Source organism: Botrytis porri (assembly GCF_014898465.1).
Source record: "Botrytis porri strain MUCL 3234 chromosome Unknown BPOR_002, whole genome shotgun sequence".
NCBI lineage: Eukaryota > Fungi > Ascomycota > Leotiomycetes > Helotiales > Sclerotiniaceae > Botrytis > Botrytis porri.
Window position 1 is genome coordinate 1,549,448 of NW_024066076.1, and position 25,631 is coordinate 1,575,078.

At 43.0% G+C, this 25,631-nt stretch overlaps 9 protein-coding genes across 9 annotated transcripts; 2 read left to right on the forward strand and 7 right to left on the reverse strand.

The window, feature by feature from the left end:
• Window positions 1–103: 103 nt before the first annotated feature.
• EAF01_001477 (uncharacterized protein) lies at window positions 104–3,221 on the reverse strand. The gene is made up of 5 exons (XM_038909727.1): window positions 2,274–3,221; window positions 1,607–2,223; window positions 1,247–1,549; window positions 829–1,200; window positions 104–777 (listed from the first exon to the last, which is right to left on the reverse strand). Exons 1-5 carry the CDS (start codon window positions 2,551–2,553, stop codon window positions 589–591), a joined length of 1,761 nt encoding a protein of 586 aa, XP_038774539.1. The 5' UTR covers window positions 2,554–3,221; the 3' UTR covers window positions 104–588.
• A 2,805-nt stretch (window positions 3,222–6,026) lies between these two features.
• EAF01_001478 (uncharacterized protein) lies at window positions 6,027–8,529 on the reverse strand. Its single transcript, XM_038909728.1, has 6 exons — window positions 8,353–8,529; window positions 8,046–8,285; window positions 7,879–7,989; window positions 6,866–7,665; window positions 6,615–6,804; window positions 6,027–6,537 (listed from the first exon to the last, which is right to left on the reverse strand). The coding sequence occupies exons 1-6, from the start codon at window positions 8,438–8,440 to the stop codon at window positions 6,401–6,403; spliced, it is 1,566 nt and encodes a 521-aa protein (XP_038774540.1). The 5' UTR covers window positions 8,441–8,529; the 3' UTR covers window positions 6,027–6,400.
• Window positions 8,530–9,136: 607 nt separating this feature from the next.
• On the forward strand, window positions 9,137–10,169 carry EAF01_001479 (uncharacterized protein; the record flags this gene model as incomplete). Its single annotated transcript, XM_038909729.1, has 4 exons — window positions 9,137–9,220; window positions 9,276–9,288; window positions 9,341–9,482; window positions 9,539–10,169. 4 exons carry the CDS (start codon window positions 9,137–9,139, stop codon window positions 10,167–10,169), a joined length of 870 nt encoding a protein of 289 aa, XP_038774541.1.
• Window positions 10,170–10,224: 55 nt separating this feature from the next.
• On the reverse strand, window positions 10,225–11,324 carry EAF01_001480 (uncharacterized protein; the record flags this gene model as incomplete). The annotated part of the gene is made up of 7 exons (XM_038909730.1): window positions 10,225–10,348; window positions 10,400–10,544; window positions 10,603–10,674; window positions 10,736–10,850; window positions 10,907–11,023; window positions 11,076–11,241; window positions 11,296–11,324. The coding sequence occupies 7 exons, from the start codon at window positions 11,322–11,324 to the stop codon at window positions 10,225–10,227; spliced, it is 768 nt and encodes a 255-aa protein (XP_038774542.1).
• A 322-nt stretch (window positions 11,325–11,646) lies between these two features.
• EAF01_001481 (uncharacterized protein) lies at window positions 11,647–13,244 on the reverse strand (the record flags this gene model as incomplete). The annotated part of the gene is made up of 9 exons (XM_038909731.1): window positions 11,647–11,745; window positions 11,799–12,134; window positions 12,186–12,344; window positions 12,403–12,544; window positions 12,593–12,684; window positions 12,741–12,835; window positions 12,893–12,955; window positions 13,016–13,029; window positions 13,093–13,244. 9 exons carry the CDS (start codon window positions 13,242–13,244, stop codon window positions 11,647–11,649), a joined length of 1,152 nt encoding a protein of 383 aa, XP_038774543.1.
• Window positions 13,245–13,460: 216 nt separating this feature from the next.
• On the forward strand, window positions 13,461–14,921 carry EAF01_001482 (uncharacterized protein). Its single transcript, XM_038909732.1, has 2 exons — window positions 13,461–13,846; window positions 13,897–14,921. Exons 1-2 carry the CDS (start codon window positions 13,579–13,581, stop codon window positions 14,769–14,771), a joined length of 1,143 nt encoding a protein of 380 aa, XP_038774544.1. The 5' UTR covers window positions 13,461–13,578; the 3' UTR covers window positions 14,772–14,921.
• Window positions 14,922–15,009: 88 nt separating this feature from the next.
• Window positions 15,010–17,096, reverse strand: EAF01_001483 (uncharacterized protein; the record flags this gene model as incomplete). Its single annotated transcript, XM_038909733.1, has 4 exons — window positions 15,010–15,561; window positions 15,620–16,739; window positions 16,794–17,037; window positions 17,084–17,096. 4 exons carry the CDS (start codon window positions 17,094–17,096, stop codon window positions 15,010–15,012), a joined length of 1,929 nt encoding a protein of 642 aa, XP_038774545.1.
• Window positions 17,097–17,342: 246 nt separating this feature from the next.
• Window positions 17,343–18,792, reverse strand: EAF01_001484 (uncharacterized protein). The gene is made up of 5 exons (XM_038909734.1): window positions 18,473–18,792; window positions 18,260–18,397; window positions 18,122–18,203; window positions 17,879–18,066; window positions 17,343–17,829 (listed from the first exon to the last, which is right to left on the reverse strand). The coding sequence occupies exons 1-5, from the start codon at window positions 18,651–18,653 to the stop codon at window positions 17,609–17,611; spliced, it is 810 nt and encodes a 269-aa protein (XP_038774546.1). The 5' UTR covers window positions 18,654–18,792; the 3' UTR covers window positions 17,343–17,608.
• Window positions 18,793–22,207: 3,415 nt separating this feature from the next.
• Window positions 22,208–25,064, reverse strand: EAF01_001485 (uncharacterized protein; the record flags this gene model as incomplete). The annotated part of the gene is made up of 5 exons (XM_038909735.1): window positions 22,208–22,378; window positions 22,439–23,250; window positions 23,536–23,581; window positions 23,637–24,089; window positions 24,195–25,064. 5 exons carry the CDS (start codon window positions 25,062–25,064, stop codon window positions 22,208–22,210), a joined length of 2,352 nt encoding a protein of 783 aa, XP_038774547.1.
• Window positions 25,065–25,631: the final 567 nt, after the last annotated feature.

Genomic DNA, 25,631 nt, shown 5'->3' on the forward strand with positions numbered 1-25,631 from the left:
CTCAACTCAACATAATACACCCAAGGTAAATTGGAAGGGAACTGTCAAAAATGTGTTGGGGTTTGTAGATGTTGAAAACAAGAGGGATTTTAATGGATATGTTTGCTGTTTCGTGAAAGAAGTGAAAGATATTAATTGCATTGGTATTTGCCTTCAATTCAATCATTCTGATACCTAGTTCTACTCGAGTATTCTACATCTAAATGAAGCCGCTTTGCGCGCGAAGGTAGAGTATAAATAGGAAATCAACATCATCGACGAGAATTGCGATTTTTATACTCATGTTGGTTGCGCATAAGTAACGAGACATTATACTCCTCAAGCTTCAATTTCATCATTTGATTAATCAATCTCTGCTTCCCTTCCACTTCTCATAATTAAGATTTCCAATTTCCGTTCCAAACCCGAACCCAAAAGATCAAACAATCCATGGTATCTTGACGCCATAACTCCATTCCCGCCTCATAAGCATTACCATTTTCATCCTCTCATGCACCAATTCATAATATCATGACCCATCTATATATTACCCCACCTCTTTTCCATATTCTCTTTCCTCAAAGTCATCATTATCCGCCAGCAGTATTTTCATGCAGTTCCATCGACCTCATAACCGACACTCTTACCCCATCTCTTCTCTTTTCTCGTTGCCCATCCTTTGATTGCAATCACCAAGATAATCCAAGCCATCAGAAATGTGATGAGACCCATGGAAACTGTAAAAACAAACATCGCATCGAGATCATTCATTTCAATAGCCTTAACTGTATCTTTGCTCTAAAATTCTGTTAGTATTGATAGGTTCGAGTGAGAGAAGGGGTGACATACACTAGCCATAAAAATCAAACCTCCAGCCATCAAACAGAAAGCTGTAATGATTTCCGTGGGGGGTCTACCAGGCAGAATCGACGTTGGTGGTGAGAGATAGAATACAACATAAGTAGCAGCACGTGCAAATGCTGCACCCACAAGTAAAGTTCCCCATTGTCCATGAATCATAGTTGAGACCATTGAATGTTGATGGTGAGAACTCATCATCATTCCCAATAGCATGATGACCAGAGCGGGGATTGGGTTCATTGAAAACCTATAGGATTTTGGATCTTGAGCTTCCGGATGATAGGAGGACATTTGAGATGATTTTTGGACTGTGGTGTTCAAAAGGTTGCGAATTTTGTTCGACTCAATAAGCATACCGCACTATACAAGTTAGAAGCGTTTAGGAATTATTATCTCAATAACTCACCAATCCACCACCAATAAACATAATGGTGATTGAGATATGCTCGAGATCTTGTGCGCTCCATGCACTCCCCCAAGCAGCCAAATGTTCCAAGAAAACATTCGTGGAGCCGTAGAAGAAAATAAGGAAACTTTCTACGAATTCAGCGGTTAGAGCAAATCGCCGCTCATTATCAGGTTTGACATTCCAGGACCAACCAATCTCGGCGAAGCAACCTGCCCATCGACCAAGAGTTAAGATTCCATACCAGAAGAAAACTGAACCCTTGATGAAGTGCGCAAGACCACTGTAAATTTCCGCTCCTTTCTGCGCTGAAATTTAGTGTCTGAAGATGTACGTATTCATAGAGCTGGCAAAACTTACAAATAAACCACCATATGTGACGAATCCGGATGTGAGAATAGCAAAACCCAGGAGAAGAATTACCCGATCTACAACGTCACATGAAAATTGAATTATTTTCAAAAGACGCGCAGAAAGTAATCCCGGAAGTCGTTTCGACAAGTATTGACCCACCGGGGTACCTTCCATCCACCCCACTTTCTCCAATTCGTCATTCTCCGATTCATTTAGAGTATTTTCATCATCTCCACAGAGAGACATCGATTGGCTTCGTAGAGATTCGGTACCTGGTTCAGTACCTTGACCACTATCATCCGATAATCTAGGAATAGGTTTAGGTCGTTCGTGCATACGGGTATGTTCAGCAATTGCTTCTCTCGAAACTGGAATATACCCGGTGTTCTCCTGTTCCTCCTCGCTTCTGTGCCCCGCGTAGGCACTGATAACCCCTAATAGCGCTTGTGCAGTGACTACGCACATCAAAAACCACCCCAATTTATGGTGAAAATTATTCGGATAGAGGTCCGGAGTGGAGGCATTGTATATTATGCTGCAGAGGAGACCACCACCGTTCAAAGCTAGAAACGCGAATTGTGTAGGGACATTGAATCGCGATCGAGAAATGGAGAGCATCACACCTAAAATATATTAGATTTTGGAAACATTTGACTGCTCCAGAACTACTCACATATTGGCAGAACGAACACCCATCCTATGGTCATGAGTATAATGTGAGCTACCATCAAACTTCCATGTTCAGGATATCGAAAATAACTCGAAGGTTCAGCCACCACGAGAGTTTCTATGCCGGCTGAAACTGTGGCTGTAGATATCGCTGTGGCTACCGAACTCATTGGCATGTTCATATCCATTTCCGATTCTTCATCGCCGTGTGCGGCTATCAGAGGTGCATGTCCGAGCAATATAAGGCTGCTACATAATGCGAGATTTCGCAGATGTGAAGGCATCTGATTGTATTCCTTACTGTGCTAGTAGAGGAAGGTGTTGTGATATTAAGAAGAGTATTGTGTGTAAAAGAGCACAATGTAAATAATCTAGGGTATCTGGGTATCTGAGTAACCTCAAGGTGTATGGAAGAGTGAAGGGTGGGGTGAAAAGAAATCACAAGTGCGGGCGTTCACTAAATATGTATACTGATGATGAAAACAAAATAGTGGAACAAAAGAACGAGATGTTCTAGAAGAATGGTCTTGTCTTTACGCCGAAAGGGAAAATGTGTGGGTAGAGAAGTCGGAAGGAGGTGGAAACATTGCCCGCAGAATGACGACTAATAAATACGTTTCCCGTGATAGAATCATGGGCATGAGGTAGAAGCAATGGAAAGAAAGCTTTCATTTGCCAACGGTGATAACTCCGTCGTTGCCGATATCAAATGGAACCGTCAATTTTGGATTTCTTACTCCACTGACCAAGTTCGCGCCCTATGGATTGAGGTGTAAATGTGCATTTACATAGGCGGCAGTCAGCCAGCTAGCACGAGGTGCCAAATGACTAGGGATTGGATATTCGGCATTGATTTTGCGAAAGATCGAGATTTGGCATATTGGTGGGGTTACTACCTTAATAATTAGCTGACCTTACCTGCCTTTGGGTGCTCTTAATAAGTCTTGCTGCTTCCACATGATTTTTCTCGATGTACTTAGGTTCACTTCGTACAAATGTAGTTTGATAGATGACTAAGCTAACATCTGGAAGCAATAAGCCAACTACCGCAAGCGGCGGCATTCAAAATGGATGATATCATCCGACTTTCCCATTATATTTGATATTTTGGTCTTTCCAAAGGATAATACATGATATTGTAGAGTGAGTATTTGACCTTTCAATATGGCCTCAGCTGTATGTACCTAATGAGTCTCCTCCAAATTCTCACATCATTGCAGGTCTTCGTTGTTCTTTGTTTTCAATCAGAATTCTCGGTGTCTAGCTAAGGTGGGTAATCGATGCTGGGTAAGAAAGCCACATGAGAAAAGCTATAAAGCTTGGCGTGAATGAATATGACGTGGGGTGTTAGACTGAATATTAGGCATTTATTAAGCTCTGTACGAGGTGATCATAGTATGAATAAGTGTATCCACAGCAGAACATCAACACTCAAATTGAACAACATCCGTCCGCGTAACCAAACAACCGCGCGACAAGATGTATAATACACACACACGTACACATACTGTCAAAAAGAGATAGCAGAAGATTCTCTAACTAGAACTCCATGCATATCATCTTGATGAAGACGAGACTCCTATGTGAGACTCGGTCCAACATTTCTTTCCTACAAGGAATTTCATCAAAACGCACTTTGACTCGACCATCTCAATAATACCAGAGATCTGACAGCACAGCTGACACACCAACCTTACCATACTCCGGTCCTTAGACTCATAATTACTAAGATGTAATTAATAATTCATAATATACTTTCCACCGGCACCTTGCATTAAAACACCAAGTCAACAACAAGGCTGCACCCAAAAGAGAAAGGAAAGAAGAAGAAAAAAAGCTCCTCACATGAAAACTCTTCGCCAATCACATGAATTCCCAACCCAACATCATGTCCCCGCTCGTGACTGAGATCATCATGATAGCTCGAGGATATTATCTACTATCTGTTCCATCCATGCATGCACTTACTAGTAATATCTGCTAGCAACCTTATGCTTACTATCCATGCTCTACCATTGAAGATCATCCAACCACCACGTTTTCTTTCGTTCCTTACCTCCACATTCATTACTTCAGCAATCGAGCCATGTCAACGACACTCAGCTCCGGCATTTCCGAAGACTCATTCATGATTCATCAATATCCTCACCTATTTCTCTTCCAGTAAGGTAGGAACAAATGCCTGGCAGAGAGTGAAAATTCTGCAGTGCCTACCTATTCATGGTGGGACAAATCTCATCACGATTTCGACTTCTTGCATGCGCGCATCGTGGCACGAGGAACAGAACAAATCCTCAGATTATGCAAGTGGTAACGGAAACATCGGAATTATCATTCATGGCGACCAGAAATAAACTGACATGGCGTTTTTTCTCCCCGACCATGTCATACCGGTATCTAGTAACTCCCTTGAAAAACAATCATCTGATCATCAAAACATATTCGTGCTTACAGACCAAGCTTCTCCCAAAACACCTACGGCCACCACGTTCCTGACTCGTCAGCCTTTCACATAGTATACAGGCCTCCTCGTCAACGACCAAAGGTTTCAATGTACATCGACTTCCAATCTTTCACGCCTCCCAAAATCTAAACATAAAACACGACAAACTACATATCATCTAGATTGACGCCATCGACCATCCCGTTCCACGCCGAGACCGCCACTAAAACACTCTCAACCCACCGTGCAGGCTGCAGCTCGCTTCTCCCATCCTTCAAAAGAGGGGGTCCTAGCTTCCACCCCTCTCTCCTTCACAAGTCACTACACACGCACACTGCAAACTAGGATATCTCTCGGATATTAAACACCGCTCCTAGCCCAAACTCCATCTCTTCACGTCATTGGCTACGGCATTTTAAAACTTCGCTCATTTATTCATATTTCCGTTGCAGCGTTGTATTCTCCATTCTCCCATCTTCGATCCGATTTCATCACCTGTTCGATACCTCAGTTCATCTGTGATCTATCAGATCATAACACATCTCGCTTATATCATTATATCATCCCCGGCATACTTCGGAATCCGAGAAATGTACAAAAATTCCCGGGACTAAATACATGGCCACCAACAGACAGACTACCGCTCAATATTCTCTTTCCCCTCTAACACATGATCTGTCAACAGACGTGTAAAACAACCAACAAATCTTCATCCACGCAAAGTCTGAAATATTCTATTTCCCTCCCCATCCCATCTGTACCGATCCGAGATAACCTCACAATAGCAGATCCCAATCCCACTCAGCAGTATGCATCATCAGCAGCCCTTCCCTTCCACCCTCCATCCCACCGGCAACCCATCTCTCCCGATTCCGAGCCGGTCAAAATGACTTCCACATACGCACATCGTACATACCCAGTATTCGCATATAAGCCGCCAGAAATGTTTTCTTCTCTTCCATTCCTTATCCGTAATTCACACACAAAGTCCTAGATATAGCACACACCCCTCCATTGCACCTCGTGCCCCTGCTATAAAAAAGATATCGACTTTGGTAATCCACTTCTCCACTCCCATCTCATGTCCCTCATCACCCCGCAGGCAGCAGCTGTAATAAACTTATACAATATCACATCATACCATCATATCACACAAGCCCTATCCATTTCTCCATCACCATCACCCCATTTCTCGTACCACCTCATCCACCTCATTACCTATGCGTCATGACAGTCCCGGTCTGATTCACAGATCTTCGGATATAGCTTCATCCAGATTCATTCTCTCCTAAAAGAAAAACTACAATTTCTGTATTGTATAATGGGTATATGTAAAGTAATATAAACAAGTATTTCCCTTTGAGAAATAAAGAAACACCTTTTATAACCCCCATTTTTCCCCTCTTTTCCGTCTCCCTTCAAATCTCTATCATCCATGAATCACCAAGTATGCACCCCCAGCCAAATCCTGCTCCATATCCCACCAAGCAATACCCGCAACGTTAACGCCTTGAATGCAAAACCTTATGCCCGAAGCTCCAACCCAAAGCACTTTATGTGTATACCATATTCCAGCATTCCACTCTGCTCTCCAAAGTTCCTCTCATATAATGACGGGTCCTTTCGTTCTTACTATTATGTATATGATACGTATCCTACTTATGCCAGCCTCACTCCCAATCACATCTTCAAGCGAGACTCTGAATTACGTAGAATAGTAGAAAAGCTTGTTCGTTCAACACTTGACTCTTACTCGCCAACGTAACATTATGGTCATTGAACTTAAACCACTGATTTCCGACTCGAGAGTAGGATACGTAGTGACCTATTTTCGAATTTCCTATTAGCAATCTCTTCACCAGTATCTCGAATAAAAAATCGGGAGGTGCAGTGCTTGCTCACCAGTTTCCAAGTTTCCAACATGAACCACAACACTCTGCAAATCATAAGTACACGATCTGGCTAGCTCAAAATTGTTCTTCGTGTCTACACCACGAGCACGATTGGTGTAAGGAAGCATGTGTAATTGAAGTGGAAAGGTGACAGTAGTATCGATCTTTGAAGCCAGACCTCTGGGGTCTTGTTTGAAGCGCTATTCCCGCATTAGTTTTGCGTTGATTCTTATGGTTTAGTGACAAGATAGAGATATTTACCTTAAGTTGAATACACAATACGTTGGGTAGGCTTTTGATACTAAGTTGCTTCTTTGCCTCTGAAGTATCGCATTGATTACATGAATACTCGCAACGTTCAGGTCGAATATACTCTTCGTCTAGACAACGTTGGAGACTTATCGTGCCAGTGGCTGCTTTTAGCTTGCTCTTTTTCTGAATAACATCAAGACCTAAACTTAGATCTAGGAAGGACTCGACCGATGTATTCACGTCTCCGCAATTCTGACATGTGATAGTGCTTTGGAGCTTCCCATAAAATGTCTGGTGGACGATGCATTTGCAGCCTTGATCCATTTTTGATCGCTTAGGATTTGGGCTGCTATCCTCTGGATCGCTTGCTCGTGATCCACCATTAATTTCGTGCAACTCCTCGGTAAGAAATTGGAAGAACTCATGAGCGTCTTGCTCTTTATTACTTGCCAATTCTTCGTATGCTTTTCTCTTTGAAAGCCAAAAGCTAGCAAGTATATTCGAGGCTGAATATCCTGTTGTAATCTCTTGCGAATAGAAATCTTGGAACATATCATCCATAGCGCAACTCATACAATTCTTTTGTTCGCATTCGCTTGCTTGGTGACCGTCTCCGAGGTAAAAATTTCGAAGCAGAGGATTATGAACGAAAGATTGGAGAATGACGTTCATGTAACAGGTGGCTCCCATATTATAGATACCCCTAACACCACTTGCTCTACAAGGAGCTGACATTGTATTTGTAGATATAAATCTTGGGTCATCTTTGGTGGCGTCTGTAAAAAGTTCATCATGTTTTCGCTTCCGACCTAAGTGAGAGGCAAAATCAGTATGTTGCGTGAAAAGACGTATTAACGCCGCTGACAAAGCTAGATAATAGACAATGTAAAGCATAATAGAACGAATTTATCTGAGTATTTGTGATGCAGACACCATGGAGCTGCAGCTAATGCTAAGGAGCTCCTCATCGAAGCTTGCCACAACAAAACTCAAGGAAGGTATGAAACTCATATTTGACTTACTAGAAAAAGACCCAGTACCAATTTTGCGCACTCTCAATTCCTCTAGTGTAGGATCCCATACGAAATCACTGCACATTTGGCAAAACAAAGCTCCCGTCCTTGATTCAACATCTGAGTATGTCATTGATTAGCGAGGTCTTACACATTGACATTGTAAACCAACATACAAAATCTATGCGAAGTCTCCTGGCCATGCTTTACATGATCCTGAGCCGTAGCCGTTCGTTCACATTGCAAACAGAGGTAATTTGGCGTCAGAGAAGTGAGGGGCGGGCCTTTTGGCGTCTTAGATGTCTGAGGTACAATTGGTGTGTTATCTAGAACCACTCTCAAACAATTCTTATAATATGTAATTGTATTTCTCATACGTTCATCATGAGCCGGATTCAATAGTTGTTGAATATGCTCTATGATGCCATATTAGCAATTGATGGGAAGGCTGAGAATACGACACGAATGGATTGAGAAACATACGACAGCCATATTTAGGAACTCCAGGTTGTGGCGATTTAATCTTAATTAATCGAGGAGAAGCCGGAGTTACTGGTCTAGATGTCGACATTTCTATATGTGCAGATCTCCTGCAATTGCGACAAAATCGTAGATTCGTTGATGGATTTCTGATTTCTGAACATTTATAAATGGATTAATGTGAAGCTTAAATGGTAAGCCTTGCGGAAAATCGGTCGGGCGGTGAGACACCAAGTGGCAATATATTGAAAGGCTATTTTCGGGGACTGGGGTTATGGTCCCCTATATGGATATCTTGTACTCGAATAGGTATTGGACAGGTATGTTGTGTTACAATGTACTCAGGTATTCTTAAACGGTCTCTAGTTCTAGTTACACACAATACTAGACAACATGATAGGATCGAGGGAGCAAAAAGTAGTATATATCTTAATTGTATACTCTTCAGCTGAATAGCTTGCCTAGAAAAGGTACATTTACCCTTTCCTATTGTAATTTGTGTGAAATCACAATCTAAAGCCATGGAATATACCTATACAGGACCAGATTTAAAGATGCATCTATTATACATAATATCTAAGCTTCCTTTCTTTGGAATCTTGATACCAGTGTATTATCATTATAGGTCTCTACTCAAGGTTATTGACACTAAAGTCATGCTTATCAAAAGGCCATCAATGAACCGAGGCTTATCGGCATTGCATCATCTCTAGAGTCATCTACTCCAACATCAAAGAATGAACCTTTATCTACATTGATGATATCCCTTAAAAATACTATCAAGAAAATGGCAACACAACTAGTGTCACTACCGGAAGTGGAGCGATTGAGTCCTACTGTCATTCGGATCCTTGGTGGGAACCCGGGAAAGGTGAGGAGTTTGTACGAAGGAGTTAGATTGAGCAATGTCAGCTGATAATGAATAGTTTACATTGCAAGGTTCATACTGTAGCATGAGGTAGAGAATTTGATCGTTCTGACGAGGTTGTAGGGACGAATACGTATCTTGTTGGAAAAGGAAGAGACCGATTGCTAATTGATACGGGCGACGGGAAGGAAAGTTGGATTCAGAATCTGAAAAAGACTTTGGAGAAAGAACAGGCGACGGTTAATTCGTGTATTCTCACACATTGGTAGGAATTTGTTCACTTTATAGACTGTATCTGCAGTTACTAATTCGGAAATTTAGGCATCCTGACCATGTAGGAGGAGTCGCCCACTTATTACAATACTCGCCAAAAACCATAATCCACAAGAACAGTCCAGACGAGGGACAAACAGATATCAGGGATGGCCAGATCTTCGCAACAGAGGGTGCAACTCTCCGTGCAGTTCATTCTCCAGGCCATACACACGATCATGTGGCACTGGTACTGGAAGAAGAGAATGTCATGTTCACAGGGGACAACGTGTTGGGGCACGGAACCGCAGTGTTTGAGGACTTGGTAACTTACTTGAGCAGCCTTGAGAAGATGAGAGGACTGTTTAGCGGTAAAGCATATCCAGGACATGGAGCTGTGTTAGAAGATGGGCCTAGTAGAATTGGAGAGTACATCAGGCACCGAAAAGAAAGAGAGTCTCAGGTTATCCAAGTGCTGAAGTCCGCAAAGAACAAACCCGGAGTCACTGTTGCCAGTGATGAGGAAGCGGACGAGTGGACCTCGATGGAGATTGTGAAGATAATATATAAGAATGTACCGGAGAACCTTCATATACCGGCGAATGGTGGCATTGTTCAGATTCTGAATAAGTTGCACTCGGATGACAGAGTGGCCAAGGAGCAAGATAGGTGGAAGTTAAAGGCGCGAGCCGCTCTTTGATATGTATTTGATTCTTTTATGATGGATAATAGATACCCTTTAGTTTATGAATACACTATTTCTCTTCATCTGACTTTCTCCACCTCCAATGTTCGCATTCAAAATTAGCGAAGCAAAAGAACTCATTGCTCAACCCCTTTGCGTGCACCGGAAGGAAAGTCGTAGTTGCAATACCTTGTCTGTTTTATGTGAGCTAACATGCCACTAGCAAAAGAACGGATACGACTCACGGTCGATAAAGCTTATTCACAACATCTCCTACCCTCTCACCTGTACAGACGATAAGCTTCGATGGCGGCGCTTCTTCTTGTCCCCACGACATCAACGATTCGTTCTGACCCCATGATTTCGACAGCCATCGAACAGTCAGAGATGCTAGAGAAGTCAGTGTCATATCTCAACTATCCTAACCAGAAGCTGAGTGACTGTGTACCTTTAGTTTGACACTCTTCGCTCAAAAATGGCGGGTCACAAATAACACGATCGGCACATCTTTTCAAATGCGCTACAGGACTAACGTTAGAAATAGTTCCAGCTCCATTATCGCCAGGTACTATGAAACTTACAAGGAAGCTTTAACGGGTTATTGAAGTCATAGAAGCTGAACTCCGGAAACACGCCAAACCTCTCATCAAACTCCAATAAATGAAGCGTCGGCCTTTTGTCCGCTGCCCACCCTGCCTTCCAGATGTTAACTTCATGATCACATGTGTCCCTCTACTACAAACTCGACTTACAACAATGTTTTTCAACTGTATGAACACACTTGGAGCCGATACAACAGCAATAACCGTATCAGCAACAGCATCTCTCAGGAGTTCCTGCGCGAGGATTGTGGCTGTCTCATTGGAATACTACCACTTATAAGCGTCCAAAACTCCTGAATCAGATCCAAGAAAAACCGACCCAAAATTGCGATTCATTCCAATCCTCAGCGAAAGCATCCATAGTCAAAGGCACGCCATCAGCCTGATCTTCAGCCCGCTGCTTCAAGTCTTCAAATTTCTGTTGATGCGCATCTCGGTCTTTGTAAAACTCTTTCAAGGCATCAAGCGCAGAGCCCGACAAAACGCTGTTCCATAACATTAGTAACCTTTCGAGTGTTTGTCAGTAGCAGGAAGCTCACGGCATATCATCATCTTCTATGTTCTCCATGACTGATATTTGATATTATTTTCAAGAAACGTGATGGTGGAAGATTGCGGACGGGGTTTGGAGGGGTAAAAATGTGGGGCAGGATTGAGATCTTGAATTTGGCTCAAATAAGTTGATAAAAAATTACTGATATGCGAAATTTGTTAGGTCTATCAAAAGGGGTGTTCTTATGTCGTCTAATTTTAAAGCAAAAGTATCATCATTGACTGATGGTTTGTTTATAATTGGAATATCACACACAACAAGAAAGGTTCTCAAATATTTAGGCATATGTACAATTCGCATGCTATTATGAATACATTTCATATTCAGAACCAGCCTTCTACTGGTCATCAAGAACATGCAGATATTTCTTCTCTTCCCTCTTCTCGCGTTCTGTCGATGGTGGTAAGTCGTAGAATGCTGCACTTCGATATCCCAACTATTTGAAATTAGCATTGCTGGCTCGAAGCTTTGGTAAAAGGTCATGCATACCAGGTAATGGAAAGTAAGACTACTAAGCTCCGCTGGCTCGATTCCAAGGTCTTGGAATGTTTTTGCGGAAGGATCGATCTTTTGATCAATGAATTCTCGCTCAACCTCATCAGCAGAGATGACAGGCCACCAGAGAGCTTTGTTCAAAATCCCAGCGACTGGCTTAAGGATTTTCTTTGGTAAATTGATGTGTCGACGATGGTTATTGATTTCTTTATCTACCAAAGCAGCAATTTCTGCTGTTGAGTAATTCTTGGGGCCATAAAGCTCATACGTTTGCGATGCAGTACTATCATCTTGAAGCATTTTCTCAAGTGCTTGGCCTACATCGGGTGCCTGAAGAGTCGTCAATAGGAAGTCTTGCAATTATAGGAATTTAAGACATACGTGAACTGGCCAGTAGCGCTCTTGCATGTGATTGGATGTGAGGACGTTGGTAAATCCAGCAAGCTTGTGGAGAAGACGATCCTCAAAACCAAACAATGGAGCAGGTCTCACGATTGTAGTTTCTGGGAATACACTGCGTACAACTTCCTCGCCTCTTGCCTAATAAAGATGCTTGTCAATCATATGAAGCAATGTTTGAAAGAGCTGGGTTATATACCTTGGTTCTATAGAACTCAGAGGGTGAATTAGGGTCTGCGTTGTAGGAAGAAACATGGATGAATCTATCCACGTCGTATTTGGCAACAGCATCGGCAATTCGCTCCGCTCCTTCAACATGTACATCCTCGAGATCGAAGTTTCTGATACTAGTGAGTACTTTTCTCTAGATGATCTTCTTTGGAACATACTTAGTGGGATAGTTGCGTCCAACAAGATTGTACACAACGTCAGAGTGCCTAACACTCTCCTCCAAAGATTGTGTGTTTCTCAAATCGTATTCCTAACCCGAAGTAAGTCAAAGTGACCCAAACACTGTCCACAGATTTTCTGCCATACCATAAAAATGACTCTACCCAAATCACCGGAAACCTTCAAATGTCGTTTGGCCATTTCCTCCCGGAAAGGGACAATGACTGTGCATCCTTGTCTTGCTAAACCACCCTCACATCAGCCCAAGTTCCTTCCATTATAAACAAAGATTCGCGTACCAAGTCTATTCACGATATAACGTCCGAGGAATCCAGTCGCACCGAAAACGGTTGCGGTATGCCCTACAGTATCAAATTAGGCTTATGTTGATTGTGGATTTGCTATTTTGGGAGCAGATATACCTCCGAGAGATGATCTGTAGTACAACACATTAGCAAGAAGGTCTATAGAAGTGCAGAACCAATCTCAGAGTACTTACCTGCCACCCTGGGTACGAATAATGGGCTTTCCGGTCCTTGTGATAGTGATATCGGATAACTTCCTGCTCAAAGGTACATTTTCAATTCCTCTTTTCGATCGTACAGCAGTCCGCAGACTGTTAAGAGTCGATGGACTGCAGGATTTCTGCATTTTTGCGACTGGGGTACAAATCAATTGAATCGCAGACGCAAAGGCAGTTGGCAGGGTTCGATTTGACTTGATGTTGAAGTTGTAGATTGACCTCGCGGGAGTCCAGCCGTGGAGTACACTAGTTTAAATACGGTTAGATCCGACCTTGCGCAGCTCTCTCGTTGCCTCGCCTTAATATCAAAACCCCAACCAAACAGCTTCAATTTCTAACATTTACAAATACAAAAAGATACCCAAAGAATCCGACTTTTATTTATTTTAAACGGCGTATAAGTGGATACAGGGCATCCGGACAAAATCAATTATAATTCAATCTACCTCTCATTCAATCATCATGAATGTCGACACAATCCCCGACTTTCTCGGAGAGCAACGTGATGCTGCGCCAGCAGACCTTCAACACCTTTTCCTATCCTTCGAAGATCTCTGGGAGAAAAAGCTGTGGCATCAACTGTCAGATACTCTCGTTGAGTTTTTCAATCACAAAGAAAGCGCTTCCCAACGATTACCAATATATAAGACATTCATCCTCACATTCGCCGATAAGATCAATCAGTTGAAGCTTGTTACTCTTGCTTTAAGCGCTGCTTCACAGTGTAAAGGTAATTAAACACTATTGAAGAGACTAAAACAACTGCTAACTCAATACTAGATGGTTCAGAGCGCCTGTCCTTCCTAGAGGCAGTAGCAAAGAAAGTCGATAATCCCAATTCCCAAGATGCATACGTCTACGCAACAGTGGCTGTAGCCACCGTCAAATTAGAATTACAAGATCAGGATGGGGCGAGAAAATATTTGGATAAATCAGAGAAGATATTAGATGGGTTTGACTCTGTGGAAACGATCGTACATGCTGCATTCTACCGGGTCAATGCAGAGTACTATCAATCCAAATTGGAATTCGCATCATATTACAAAAACGCCCTGCTATACCTAGCTTGTATCGACCTTAACGACCTCACCCCATCTGAGCGCAAAAGCCGAGCCTACGATTTAAGCATCGCAGCTCTCGTATCCGATACTATCTATAACTTTGGTGAACTCCTCCTCCACCCCATCCTCGATACCCTCGTTAAGGACGACGCCTGGCTCCGAGATCTTCTTTTCGCTTTCAACCGTGGTGACCTCGCTGCCTACGATGTTCTCTCCGGTCATATTTCCTCTAACCCACTACTTGCACAACACCGCGACGGACTCAAACAAAAGATTTACCTCGCTGCCCTCACCGAAGCCGTTTTCCGCCGCCCTCCTCACGACCGTGCCATGACCTTCCGCACAATCTCCGAGGAAACTAAAGTTCGCCCGGACGAAATTGAGCATTTAATTATGAAGGCCTTAAGTTTGGGGTTGTTGCGAGGAAGCATTGATCAAGTTGATGAAATCGCACGTATCAACTGGGTACAGCCTAAGGTGTTGGACATGGGTCAAATCGAGGGTATGCGTACACGACTAGAGGAATGGGATTCCAGTGTCAACTCACTGGGCAACTGGATCGAGTCAAAGGGTCAGGACGTGTGGGCAGCATGAGGTTTAGCATCAAAATCGTGAATGAAAAAGGCAAGAATGGCGTCTTAGGCTTCACATCGGACTGTAAAATAGATATTCCCCCTCTTGCATGCATGCCTGGGGTTAGTTGTATTTGCATTGCGAAAGAATGAAATGATATATGAGAACAATACCCTTATGTTTTATAATTGCATGTTTACTGATGGTTATGCATGGCTGTATCCATTCTATCTAGAAATTGTGCAATCAACAAGCCAACTTATTTCTTTTCCGCTCCATTGGCTACTTCCACTTTCCCTTCTATCCCATTCGCAACCTTATCCAAATTCTCCATCTCTTCCTCCGCTCTGGGCTTTCCCCAAAGCAGCATCCCACCCACGACCCACGCAGGCCACCAAACACACCAAACCACAACCTGTGTCGTCATACCTCCAACATCCCATCCAAATGCCGCTTCAACCAAAACGTCTCCCACATCCAAACCCCAATATGTCGCACCAGCGAGCAATACAGTTGAAGGCGCAAGAACACCCAACAGAATAACGAGTATAGCAGCGATAATGGGTCTATGACCCAGTGGACGAATATATGACAAGGGGGAAGATAGGATACCGATGAGGATTGAGAGAGAGAAATTAAGAGTAGCGAGGGATGAGAGGTACATTCCCAGGAGAAGGAGAGAGAAGGATTGGATGAGAGATAGTTGGTTGGGGGTAGGGGTTGTGCAGTAGGGGGAGTGAAGGAGGGTGGAGAGGGCTAGGGGGAGGAAGGTGTTGAGGATTAGGAAGATGAAGAAGACTACGGGGAGATTCTGAATCATATGTTAGCTTCGGTTTTCTTTTTCGGTTTATATTTTGAGAGAGACATACGGCTTTAGAAGTATGGTTGAAGATATAAAGAGGAACAAGCCCCAAGAACTGACATCCAGCTACAATAGCGAGAGGAAGTGCAAGCTTGCGCTCGCGTGTTTGAAGATCCTTTTTTGGTATAAGGGCTTTCGATCCGCTGGCTTCCACAATCACCAATGGAGCTTTCTCCTTCTCCTCTCCTTTTTCCGTCGACAGCACAGATTCTTTCTTGGTGGGACTGGGCCAGCCACTCTTCACCCATAGGAAAATTGCCATAATAGTGAAATTTGTAGCCACTAACATGGCACTTGGGAGATATGTACCGATGCTCACGAAGCGATTAGCTTGCATGAGTAGATAGAAGAAGAAACTTTGATGGAGATGTTCCAACAAGTTATTTAAACTTCGAAAAGTACTTTCGATTACTCTACCCATGGCCATTTCATCTTGCCAACCGTTTCCAAACGGTTGAAGTGTGATCGCATCCACATGGTATGGAATAAAACTACTATGAGGTCCAGAGGCATGACCTAATCCTTGATTCATCATACCACGTAACATAGTCTTGAGTCGATCTTGGTAGCTATCGCTGTGCTCCCACATTTTCTGGAGCGAGACTCTGATGCCCATTTGACCGCTAGCAATTGAGACTACGGTGTTGAAGAGATCAAGATTAGGAAGTTGTCCATTAATTCCATCGTAGACAATATGAATCGATTCAAAGCGGTGATCAAAGGGATAGTCGATGACAACAGCTCCTTGAAGAGCTCCACTTTTGACGGGCAATGAATCAATAGCAGGAGACTCATGTGTATCGTGATAGGCATCAACCCAAGCCTGAGGACCAGCTTTACTATCTGCTGTAATCAGGAATATAATATCCTTTGACCACAAAGACCACCGGTTGAAATATCTCGCCAGTGTCAGAACCAAAGCAACACCACTGCGATTCAACTCCCCATCAATATTTCTCCAAGCCCCTACCAACACAATTGCTTCTGTGGCATCACCTCGTGGTGCGTGTAAGATCGCATACACATTCTCTCCTCTGTAAACTTCACCCGCGGATTTATATTCATACTTTTGTCTGCCAACCTTGAGTCCTGTAGCCTTGAAAAACTCCTCAAGTTTGTCATTAACTCTGCATAGCAAAGTCAGCTATATTCTCCAATCTCTTCCACGCTTTCGCACATACTCAACATTACTGCTCTCCCCCAAAGCATCAACCTCCCTCTTGTATCCACGATAAATATTCTGATCGCTTCCCGCAAAATAAGTATGGACCTGGCCTGGCAACAGTGCGTTCTCCGAAACATAAGTATTCCTCGAGTAATCATTTAATGGCAGAAGTAACAGCCATGCAACACCAATGGCTATGCAAAGAAAGGATAGATATGGTGGTAATTTTCGAACCGGCGCATGTCGCAAGACGGTAGATGCTTTTTACTGTTAGAATAATTGGTCACAATCAACTGGAATACTTACATAGTAGCCCCATGGCTAGAAGAAGTTTTCACAAAATCGAGAGGGTTGGTTTCGCTCACATGGGAGCTTGAAGCTTGGGTGGGTTGTCAGCCTTGTCAAAATGCACGGAATTGAGGCGAGGTTCCGAAGACGCGAGATCAGGAGCCTACGCGACAGATCTTGGATTTCCCATATTTGGATGTTCACAATAGCACAAGGCGATTAAGCTACTTTTATTCATTGTAGTTCACACCAATTCTGTGCCAGATGAATAAAGGTAGCCGCAATCTGGCGGAGATCAAATAGCTTTATCTAGTTATGTAGTTGTCATTAAAAAGCTTACAATTATAAATTTATCCATACTTCCTTAAGCTACCAGTGGTTTGTCTACCACAGATGTTAAAGTAGAACCCGAAGCCGTGTGTCATATGCCATTTCCACCGTTTTTACTTCAAAACATGATCGCTCCCAGAACATCCAAACTCCGTATTATGCGTAGTCTTTATACAGAGAGAAGGGAAATCCTTAACTGATAAGTACAATCTTCTAAGGTCCCAATCGCTGTGCCTGGCCAGGAAATCCTAGCGCAATATTTGTTTCCGGTGAAATAATAGGATTGTTGGTAGTAGGTAACAGTCCATATCTTCCAAAGGTTTTTTGGTCAACCGAAACGTAATGTGGTAATCGTCCTAAGAGATTCATTTTGCCCTCAATCCATCTAAGAATCTTCTCTGGTGGAGCTAAGAATTTGAGATAGCCCAGGCCCCCTATAAAAGTTAGCTAGCGGACCGAACCATAAGATAGAAGAGCACTAACATCCGTAACCAAAAAGAAGCCCGCAAAGATGCCCAAGGAAGCTAGTATGCGGTACCAAGAATGATATGAATAGTGTAAGGATAATTGGTGTGGTCCATGTTGGAATGTGTACTGTTCCCAATACAAAGTTTGGATTTGTTTTATATGTCTTGATCGCTTCCATTGCAAGTAGAGTAAAAACCCAAATGCTATATTCTTCGTTAGCAAGACTTTCTGAGCTGAAAAGAAAGGGTATTTTCTCACCTGGCACCCATCACTCCTGTGTTCATGTGGAAGATTCCCCTTTCCACGAATGTATATATTAATGCAGGAATCGTCGACAGAGCTATAATATCCATTAGCTCTGGTTCTCTCGCATCCATTGCATCGAGGGATACTTACGGCCCATGAATAATGCCAACGTAGTCAATGTCCCATATTCCGCCTCAAACCTCTCCAGCAATGGTGTTAGAGCAATGGTGTTCATTATCATATGTAGAAACCCCATATGTATCAATGGGAAGGTATTTGTGCGATACACTATAGTAATAACGCCATGTTAGCTTTACGGTCGATGGGAATCGTTTGCGTGCTGTATTGAGACGGTAGATTTACTCGACTGTAACCCAATCTCATTCGGATACAAGCCACCCCATTTCTGAAGGTCCCAAGCTGACTGCAGACTGACAAGCCATAATATGAATATGATTGCTATTATACATCTCGTGAATAAAGGTAAACGGAGGATGTATGATCGTAGACGAGTTGCGCCAAATTGGGGTAAAGTAATCGCCATCGTGGATTTTGCGGGATTCCGGTTGTGTCGCCTTTGGGAAAGATTTATGGCAGATTTTGAATATTCAACGACTTAGGTATCACTTCTTGAAAGCTTAAAAGGGCCTTGCAGCATCGTTCGAGAATCGATGCGCTGAGTGTTATGTTGAGAAATCCAGCATCTTTCGAAATTGTCTTGTACTTTTCGCTAACCTTACCGCGAGGCTGAGCTTCCACGCGCCTTGTCAGAGCATGGACTTTTAACAACCAAAGGACTGAATGCTTCTTACGCAGTAAACACTCAAAGAGTCATGTTACTACTTTTCATGCAATTTTCTCAGGGGAATCTTCCCAATCTTGATCACTATTATAAGCTTGACGTATTCCTTTAGGGTATGCAGGGTAAGGACAAGGCTTAAAGAAATTCATACACCAAGCGAACGGATTTCCATTAGAAAGAGCCTACTTTGAAGAAGTCTTCAATTATGATGAATGAACCTGGAAGTGCCAGTGGTCTTGCTTGGTTGGTTTGGGCAGTTTTTGATACTGTACTGGCCCAGATATTTATCGCAATTCAAAGTCATTTCAAATGTTCAAATGTTCATTGTAAGATTGGTTTGTTCCCCGGTGAGCTTTGGATGCTCAAGCATGAGCTCACCGGGAGTGTTGTCTATTTGTACTCGGTAACCCTTCCTAAGTCGTTCGGGATATGCATTAGACTTGGTTGAATACCGTTTTGGCAAAACTGCGCAGAACAAGGCTTGACGTTAGTGTCTATATATATACATACCCCTTCTTCTACGTACTCGCCAGCTGAAACAAGATCACCTCTTGCACCAGATGCTTCAATTAATACGCTTGAATTTCTCATTCTTCCGAGAACCAGGGCATCTGAACATAAATAGATCCATCGATGCCTCAATCGTATTAATGAACGTCTGGTCACCTCCAAAGGTCAGCAACAAACCCAAAGACCTCTGAGGATTACAGCGCATGAGTCTTGAGAAATTTCGATCCAGGCCAGGCCCCCAAAGAATCTATATTTCATGGTATAGCAATGAGTCTACTCTACAATACCCAGTACTATTGTTGAAGTACGCACCGCAGAATACGATCGTTGCAGTCAACTATGCTCTCTGAAGTCCCCTCCATACTAGACATCTTCAATAAATCCAGTAAATCCATCATCAGATCCAGTCTTTAAAACCCAAGTAATAGAAATACTAATCAAGAAATCATGAAATTTGTTCACAAAATCGCATCTATCAAACAACCACACTTTCCTCACGCCACTCCCCCCCACTTCTCTCCATCTGATACAGTCTAATCTCTACTGATCAGAGGAAATATAGGCCCACAGTCGTGAATACCGCGAAGCAAAGCAATTAGACCCCCAATATGAATTGCAAATCACCTGCTCGTCGACAACGGCCATCTTCATATTCTTAACCCTCAGTTATTATACCCCTTCATAGATATTATGGAAACAAGCAGCTCAAAAAGCTGAACCACAAGAGCGCTCATGTCAATCCCGATCAATGGGGTAGTGATATAACAGAGTAGGGCCTAGAGAACTTTTGTTTCTAGGCGTACAATAAGTTGGAATGGGATATAGAACACAAAACGAGAAGGGTTCATATAGCAGGCGGTTATGGCAAAGGAGAGGGATAACCCTTGGGTTCGGTGTCTGGAAATATCAATATCTATGAGAAGATGATAGATGTATTCCATGCAGATTTGCTTAATCACGAAAGCTATTCTACCTTTAGGACTTTCAATCGAGTAAACTCTGGCCTAGCTGCAAAGCTCGTCACTACAAAAACCCAAAATCCAATCTTCAGTTTTGACTTCATACTGACCGGGTCACAGAAGAGCCTCGACTACTACATACACCATCAAGATACACACTAAATTGTATACAGCGCTCATCGACGAGGTTTAACCATACCGAATTTGAACCACGGGATGCATCTGATTTTTACACAGCTAGGAATAAGTAGATAGATCGAGAGAAAGGTTTCCGAAGTCTATCATTCCATACAATAGAGCAGAGCAGCGATCACGGTTGCGAGTTGAAGAAATACTCAAGTTGAACGAAAGATCTTTTGGATTTATAATTGAGGGGGGATGGCTGGATACACAAAGTTGCGAAATCTATACCCTACAATCAACAAGACCAGTGACTACAGTCTATCTCCATTCAAAACCCAATTTAATCATAAATCTATGTATATATCACTTTTCTATAAAATCATGTTCTTCACACCCGACACCCATCATACTGCTAATCACGATGCTCAAACACCCAAACCTCATACTCTCAAACCTCATACCCTCATCTCAATTCCCATTCCAAGAACTACAGTTATCCATTCCAAGACCATGTCTCAAAATGCTGGCAACATCAAACCACTCCTCACTATCGATAGCAATACCAATACCAATACCAACACATCCTACACATCCATCCATTCACCCCCCCCCCCCCCCCCTACCCTCTACCTCCTACCACCAAGCCCGCACCCGACAGTCTAACGCCCACATAACACACAAACGCAACAACAAAGAAACAAACAAACAACACAGCCCGCTCCCCCATAATAGCGATGACAGCAACATCGCGCAAAATAAAAATAAGCGAATCAACAAAAAGGAGACAGGATCCATATCAACTCCCCCTCTCCCCCAAAAGCTCACTCAGTACACTTAATATGACATTGACAGACAAGTCATGATCTCCAATATCGCATCTTGGGCGATCTTTTCTAAATCCCAAACCCCAAATCCCAACCCACCAACCCAAAATATCTATCACCACTACAGCACCACAACACCACATCACACATCACAAAACCTCTCCACTTACTCACATACCACCAAAAATACCCCATCATCTTCCCCTCCCAAAATCTCTCCCCAACCTCTCTATCTGTTCCACCCAACACATATCAATTTCCTCACAGACAGGTGCACCGACGATGTCATACGCCCATGCCATGGTAAATCTCGCTTGCACTGTGTGATGGAAACTAGGGAGGTATGTATGTAGACTTAGGATTATAAACGCTCCATAGATCAGAGATGAGATGAGGTAACAAGCATTGAGAAGTAGTTCAAAGACTGACCAGCAGTGAAAGCACGACTGAAGCCACTGTGGCAGAGGTTCAATATCTATCTACCCATCTAAAGACAGAGAATGCATTTTCAGCATACGGCGTTCATTGATTATACACGGCTAACTTAGCCATGTCAGCGTCTCATATTCTTCTCACAGACTCAGACATTCAAAGGGCACCAATTTCTTTAATCTCACACAACCACTCATATAAATCCATAGCACAAAACGTTAATTATCATAGCATTTTCCCATCTGGGAAATTTCATACATTTTAACATAAAAAAGGCCTAATGTACGAGTATAAACTGTAAAAGCAGAAACTAAAAAAGTGGTCCACTATGGTGAACAAAATACAGTAGCAGACCAGAGCAACCCATTAGCTCCGAAAGCCCAGAAAAATTTAGTTCTCGTAAACCACCGCCCAACACCACAATCGCACCCAATGTATTTTAAATAATTTATGCATTCATTTTTGCCATTGTGTTCAGAGCGCTTCCGTTCTTAAACCATTCAATTTGTGGAGCGTTGAAAGTGTGTGCAAGCTTGATGTCGAATGACTCGCCGGATTTAGGGTGAACTCTGAGGGTCATTGGCTTACCAACAGCGATCTCAGTGCACAAAAGGTCGACCTAAAGAGAATAATAGTTAGCTTGGCAATTAATTATAGGATATTTGTTGAGGCTTCATACCTTGTCATATGGATCGATCTTATCATAGTCATCTGGGTTGATGAAAGTCAAAGGAAGCATTCCTTGCTTCTTCAAGTTGGTCTCGTGGATACGGGCGAAAGATTTGGTGATGATGGCAAGACCTCCAAGATGTCTTGGCTCAAGAGCAGCGTGTTCTCTTGAACTTCCCTCACCGTAGTTCCAGTCACCGATAACAACCCATCGGATACCCTTCTTCTTGTAATCTCTAGCAGTAGCTGGGACGGCATCAAATTCACCGGTGGTGAAGTTCTTGACCTTGTTGGCCTCACCGTTGGCACTGTTAATGGCACCAATCAACATGTTGTTGGAGATGTTGTCCAAATGTCCACGGTACTTGAGCCAAGGACCAGCCATAGAGATGTGATCGGTAGTAGTCTTTCCCTTAGCCTTGATCAAGATTGGCATATCCAAAGCATCCTTTCCATCCCATGCGTTGAATGGCTCGAGGAGTTGAAGACGGTCACTGGTTGGGGAAACGGCAACATTGACTGAGGCACGCTCGGCGGGTGGTGCTTGGTAGGTATCTTGTCCTGGGTCATATCCTCTTGATGGCAATCCATCACCAGTAGGTGGGGACAACATGAATTCCTTTCCATCCTTACCCTTCAAGGTATCGGTAAGAGGGTTGAAGTGGAGGGAACCAGCAATAGTCATAGCGACTACGAGATCTGGGGATGCGACGAAGGAGTGAGTAGCTGGGTTGGCATCGTTACGTCCAGTGAAGTTACGGTTGTAGGACGATATAATGGAATTAGCAACTCCACGCTTCACGTCACGTCTATCCCATTGCCCTGAAAAATGGTGTCAGTAACGTTGGAGGAGAGAGGGGGTAAGTAAAAGCGAAGTGAAATAGATCTGGAAGGATTTCCCTCAAAAAGTATTTCAAGGTCCGAACCAATCTCAACAATTGATAACATTTCAAATGCACCAGTCAACTTTGACAATTGAAAAAGCCACTTGAAGTAAAAATTGCCAATCACACTCTCTGCAAAGCATTTCAAAGTCCAAATTGTGGTTGAGAATTGAATGGTCGGATCGTTTAGGTGAAACAGGGGGAGGGAAAAAGGGGTACTAACCGATACATGGACCACATGCGTTAGCCAAAACCATACCTCCGAAGTCCTGATGAAATAGTTAGCATGTTGTTATAAATGGTTCTGTGTACAAAGTTACTAACCTCGAAGGTCTTCAATTGACCATCACGCTCAATAGTAGCACGAATTTGTTCGGAACCAGGAGTAACAGTGAAGAGAGCCTTTGCCTTAACACCATGAGCCATGGCATCTTCAGCGATAGACGCAGCACGAGACATATCCTCGTAAGAGGAGTTTGTGCAGGAACCAATAAGTCCGACCTTCAATTCCTCAGGCCAGTTGTTAGCCTTGACGGCCTCACTGAACTTGGAGATTGGAGTAGCAAGATCTGGAGTGAATGGTCCGTTGATGTGTGGCTCGAGCTCAGAAAGGTTGATCTCAATCAATTGATCGTATTGTGCACCTTCGTCCTCTCTGAGTTCCTTGGCGTATGTGCGAGCAAAGTCTCCAATTTCGGTACGCTTGGTAGCAGCGAGGTAATCGTACATACGGTCGTTGAATGGGAAGAGAGAAGTGGTTGCACCAATTTCAGCACCCTGTGACTATAGTTAGTGACAAGCTAGAAAGATGACATGTGGATATTTGAAAGATGTTGAGAAAATGAATACATGTGAAAGTAGGAGATAAGGAGACAAACATACCATGTTACAGATCGTACCCATACCAGTAGCGGAGATAGTCTCAGTACCTGGACCGAAATATTCGACAATAGCACCAGTTCCACCCTTGACAGTCAAGATACCAGCAACCTTAAGGATAATATCCTTTGGAGTAGCCCAGCCGGAGAGCTGACCAGTAAGCTTAACACCAATAACCTTTGGTGCCTTCAACTCCCAAGGAAGGTTGGCCATAACATCGACAGCATCAGCTCCACCAACACCAATAGCGCACATTCCGAGACCACCAGCATTTGGTGTGTGGGAATCGGTACCGATGAGTAGACCACCTGGGAAAGCGTAGTTCTCGAGGAGAATTTGATGAATGATACCAGAACCTGGCTTCCAGAAACCAATATTGTATTTTGCGCAAGAAGTAGAAAGGAAGTCGTAAACTTCCTTGTTGATATCAATAGCCCGGGTAAGATCCTTAGCACCTCCAACTTGTGCCTCAATCAAATGATCACAGTGGACGGTGGTAGGGTTTGCGACGGAAGGCATGCCAGCGGACATGAACTGCAAGATAGCCATTTGAGCCGTGGCATCTTGACACGCAACTCTGTCGGGTCTGAGTTTGAGGTATGATACACCACGCTCAATTTCTTGACCGTGAGGATCATCCAAATGTGAGTAGAGAATCTTCTCGGCGTAGGCCAGAGGACGGTTTAGTCTTTGACGAACGATTGAGAGGTTCTCGGACATCTTCTTATAATTGATGAAGTTGCTCTTTTCGTGGATATTTTGTCTGACTTGTTTATCAAGCGGGGAATCACCAACAGTGGCCATTGTGCGAATGCCCATGCCGGTGAATGCTCGCCGCTGGGCAGCAGCGAGAAGCTGTCTTGTTGCCAACATTATGAGAGAAGTTGGTAAGGTGAAAGAGGAGGGGAGGGAGGAAGGTTGTAGGATGGAAAGATTATTATGCAACTCGAAGTTGTAAAATAGTGGGAGGAAGAAACTTGGACAACCGAAGCTTGGGGCCGCGGGTTATCTTCAAGCTTTGACCAGAGGGAGTGGACCAATCAGAGATGAGGTATTATGATTTTTTTATAAAACGGGGATTAAGGCGAGACAGGAATTGAATGCACCAAGATGTCATCTGTGTTAAGTTTTGTTCAATTGAATATAAATATAAATAGGGAGATTAATTAACATGAGAAGATAGTTAGATGATTAATGTGATTTATGATATAATATGATAAATATATATGTATTTTTATATATTTTTATTATATTTTATTTTATTATATTTTATTATATTTTATTATATTTTATGAATGAAAAGATTGAATGAAAACAATCATATTAAGAACATATCCAGAGCATCACAACTCGGAGAGAACCGATTTTACATCGAATTCTAATTTTCTACTCGACGGACTTTGTGTTACTCTGCGGTTGTCCCTCTCATTTCCTCTCTTC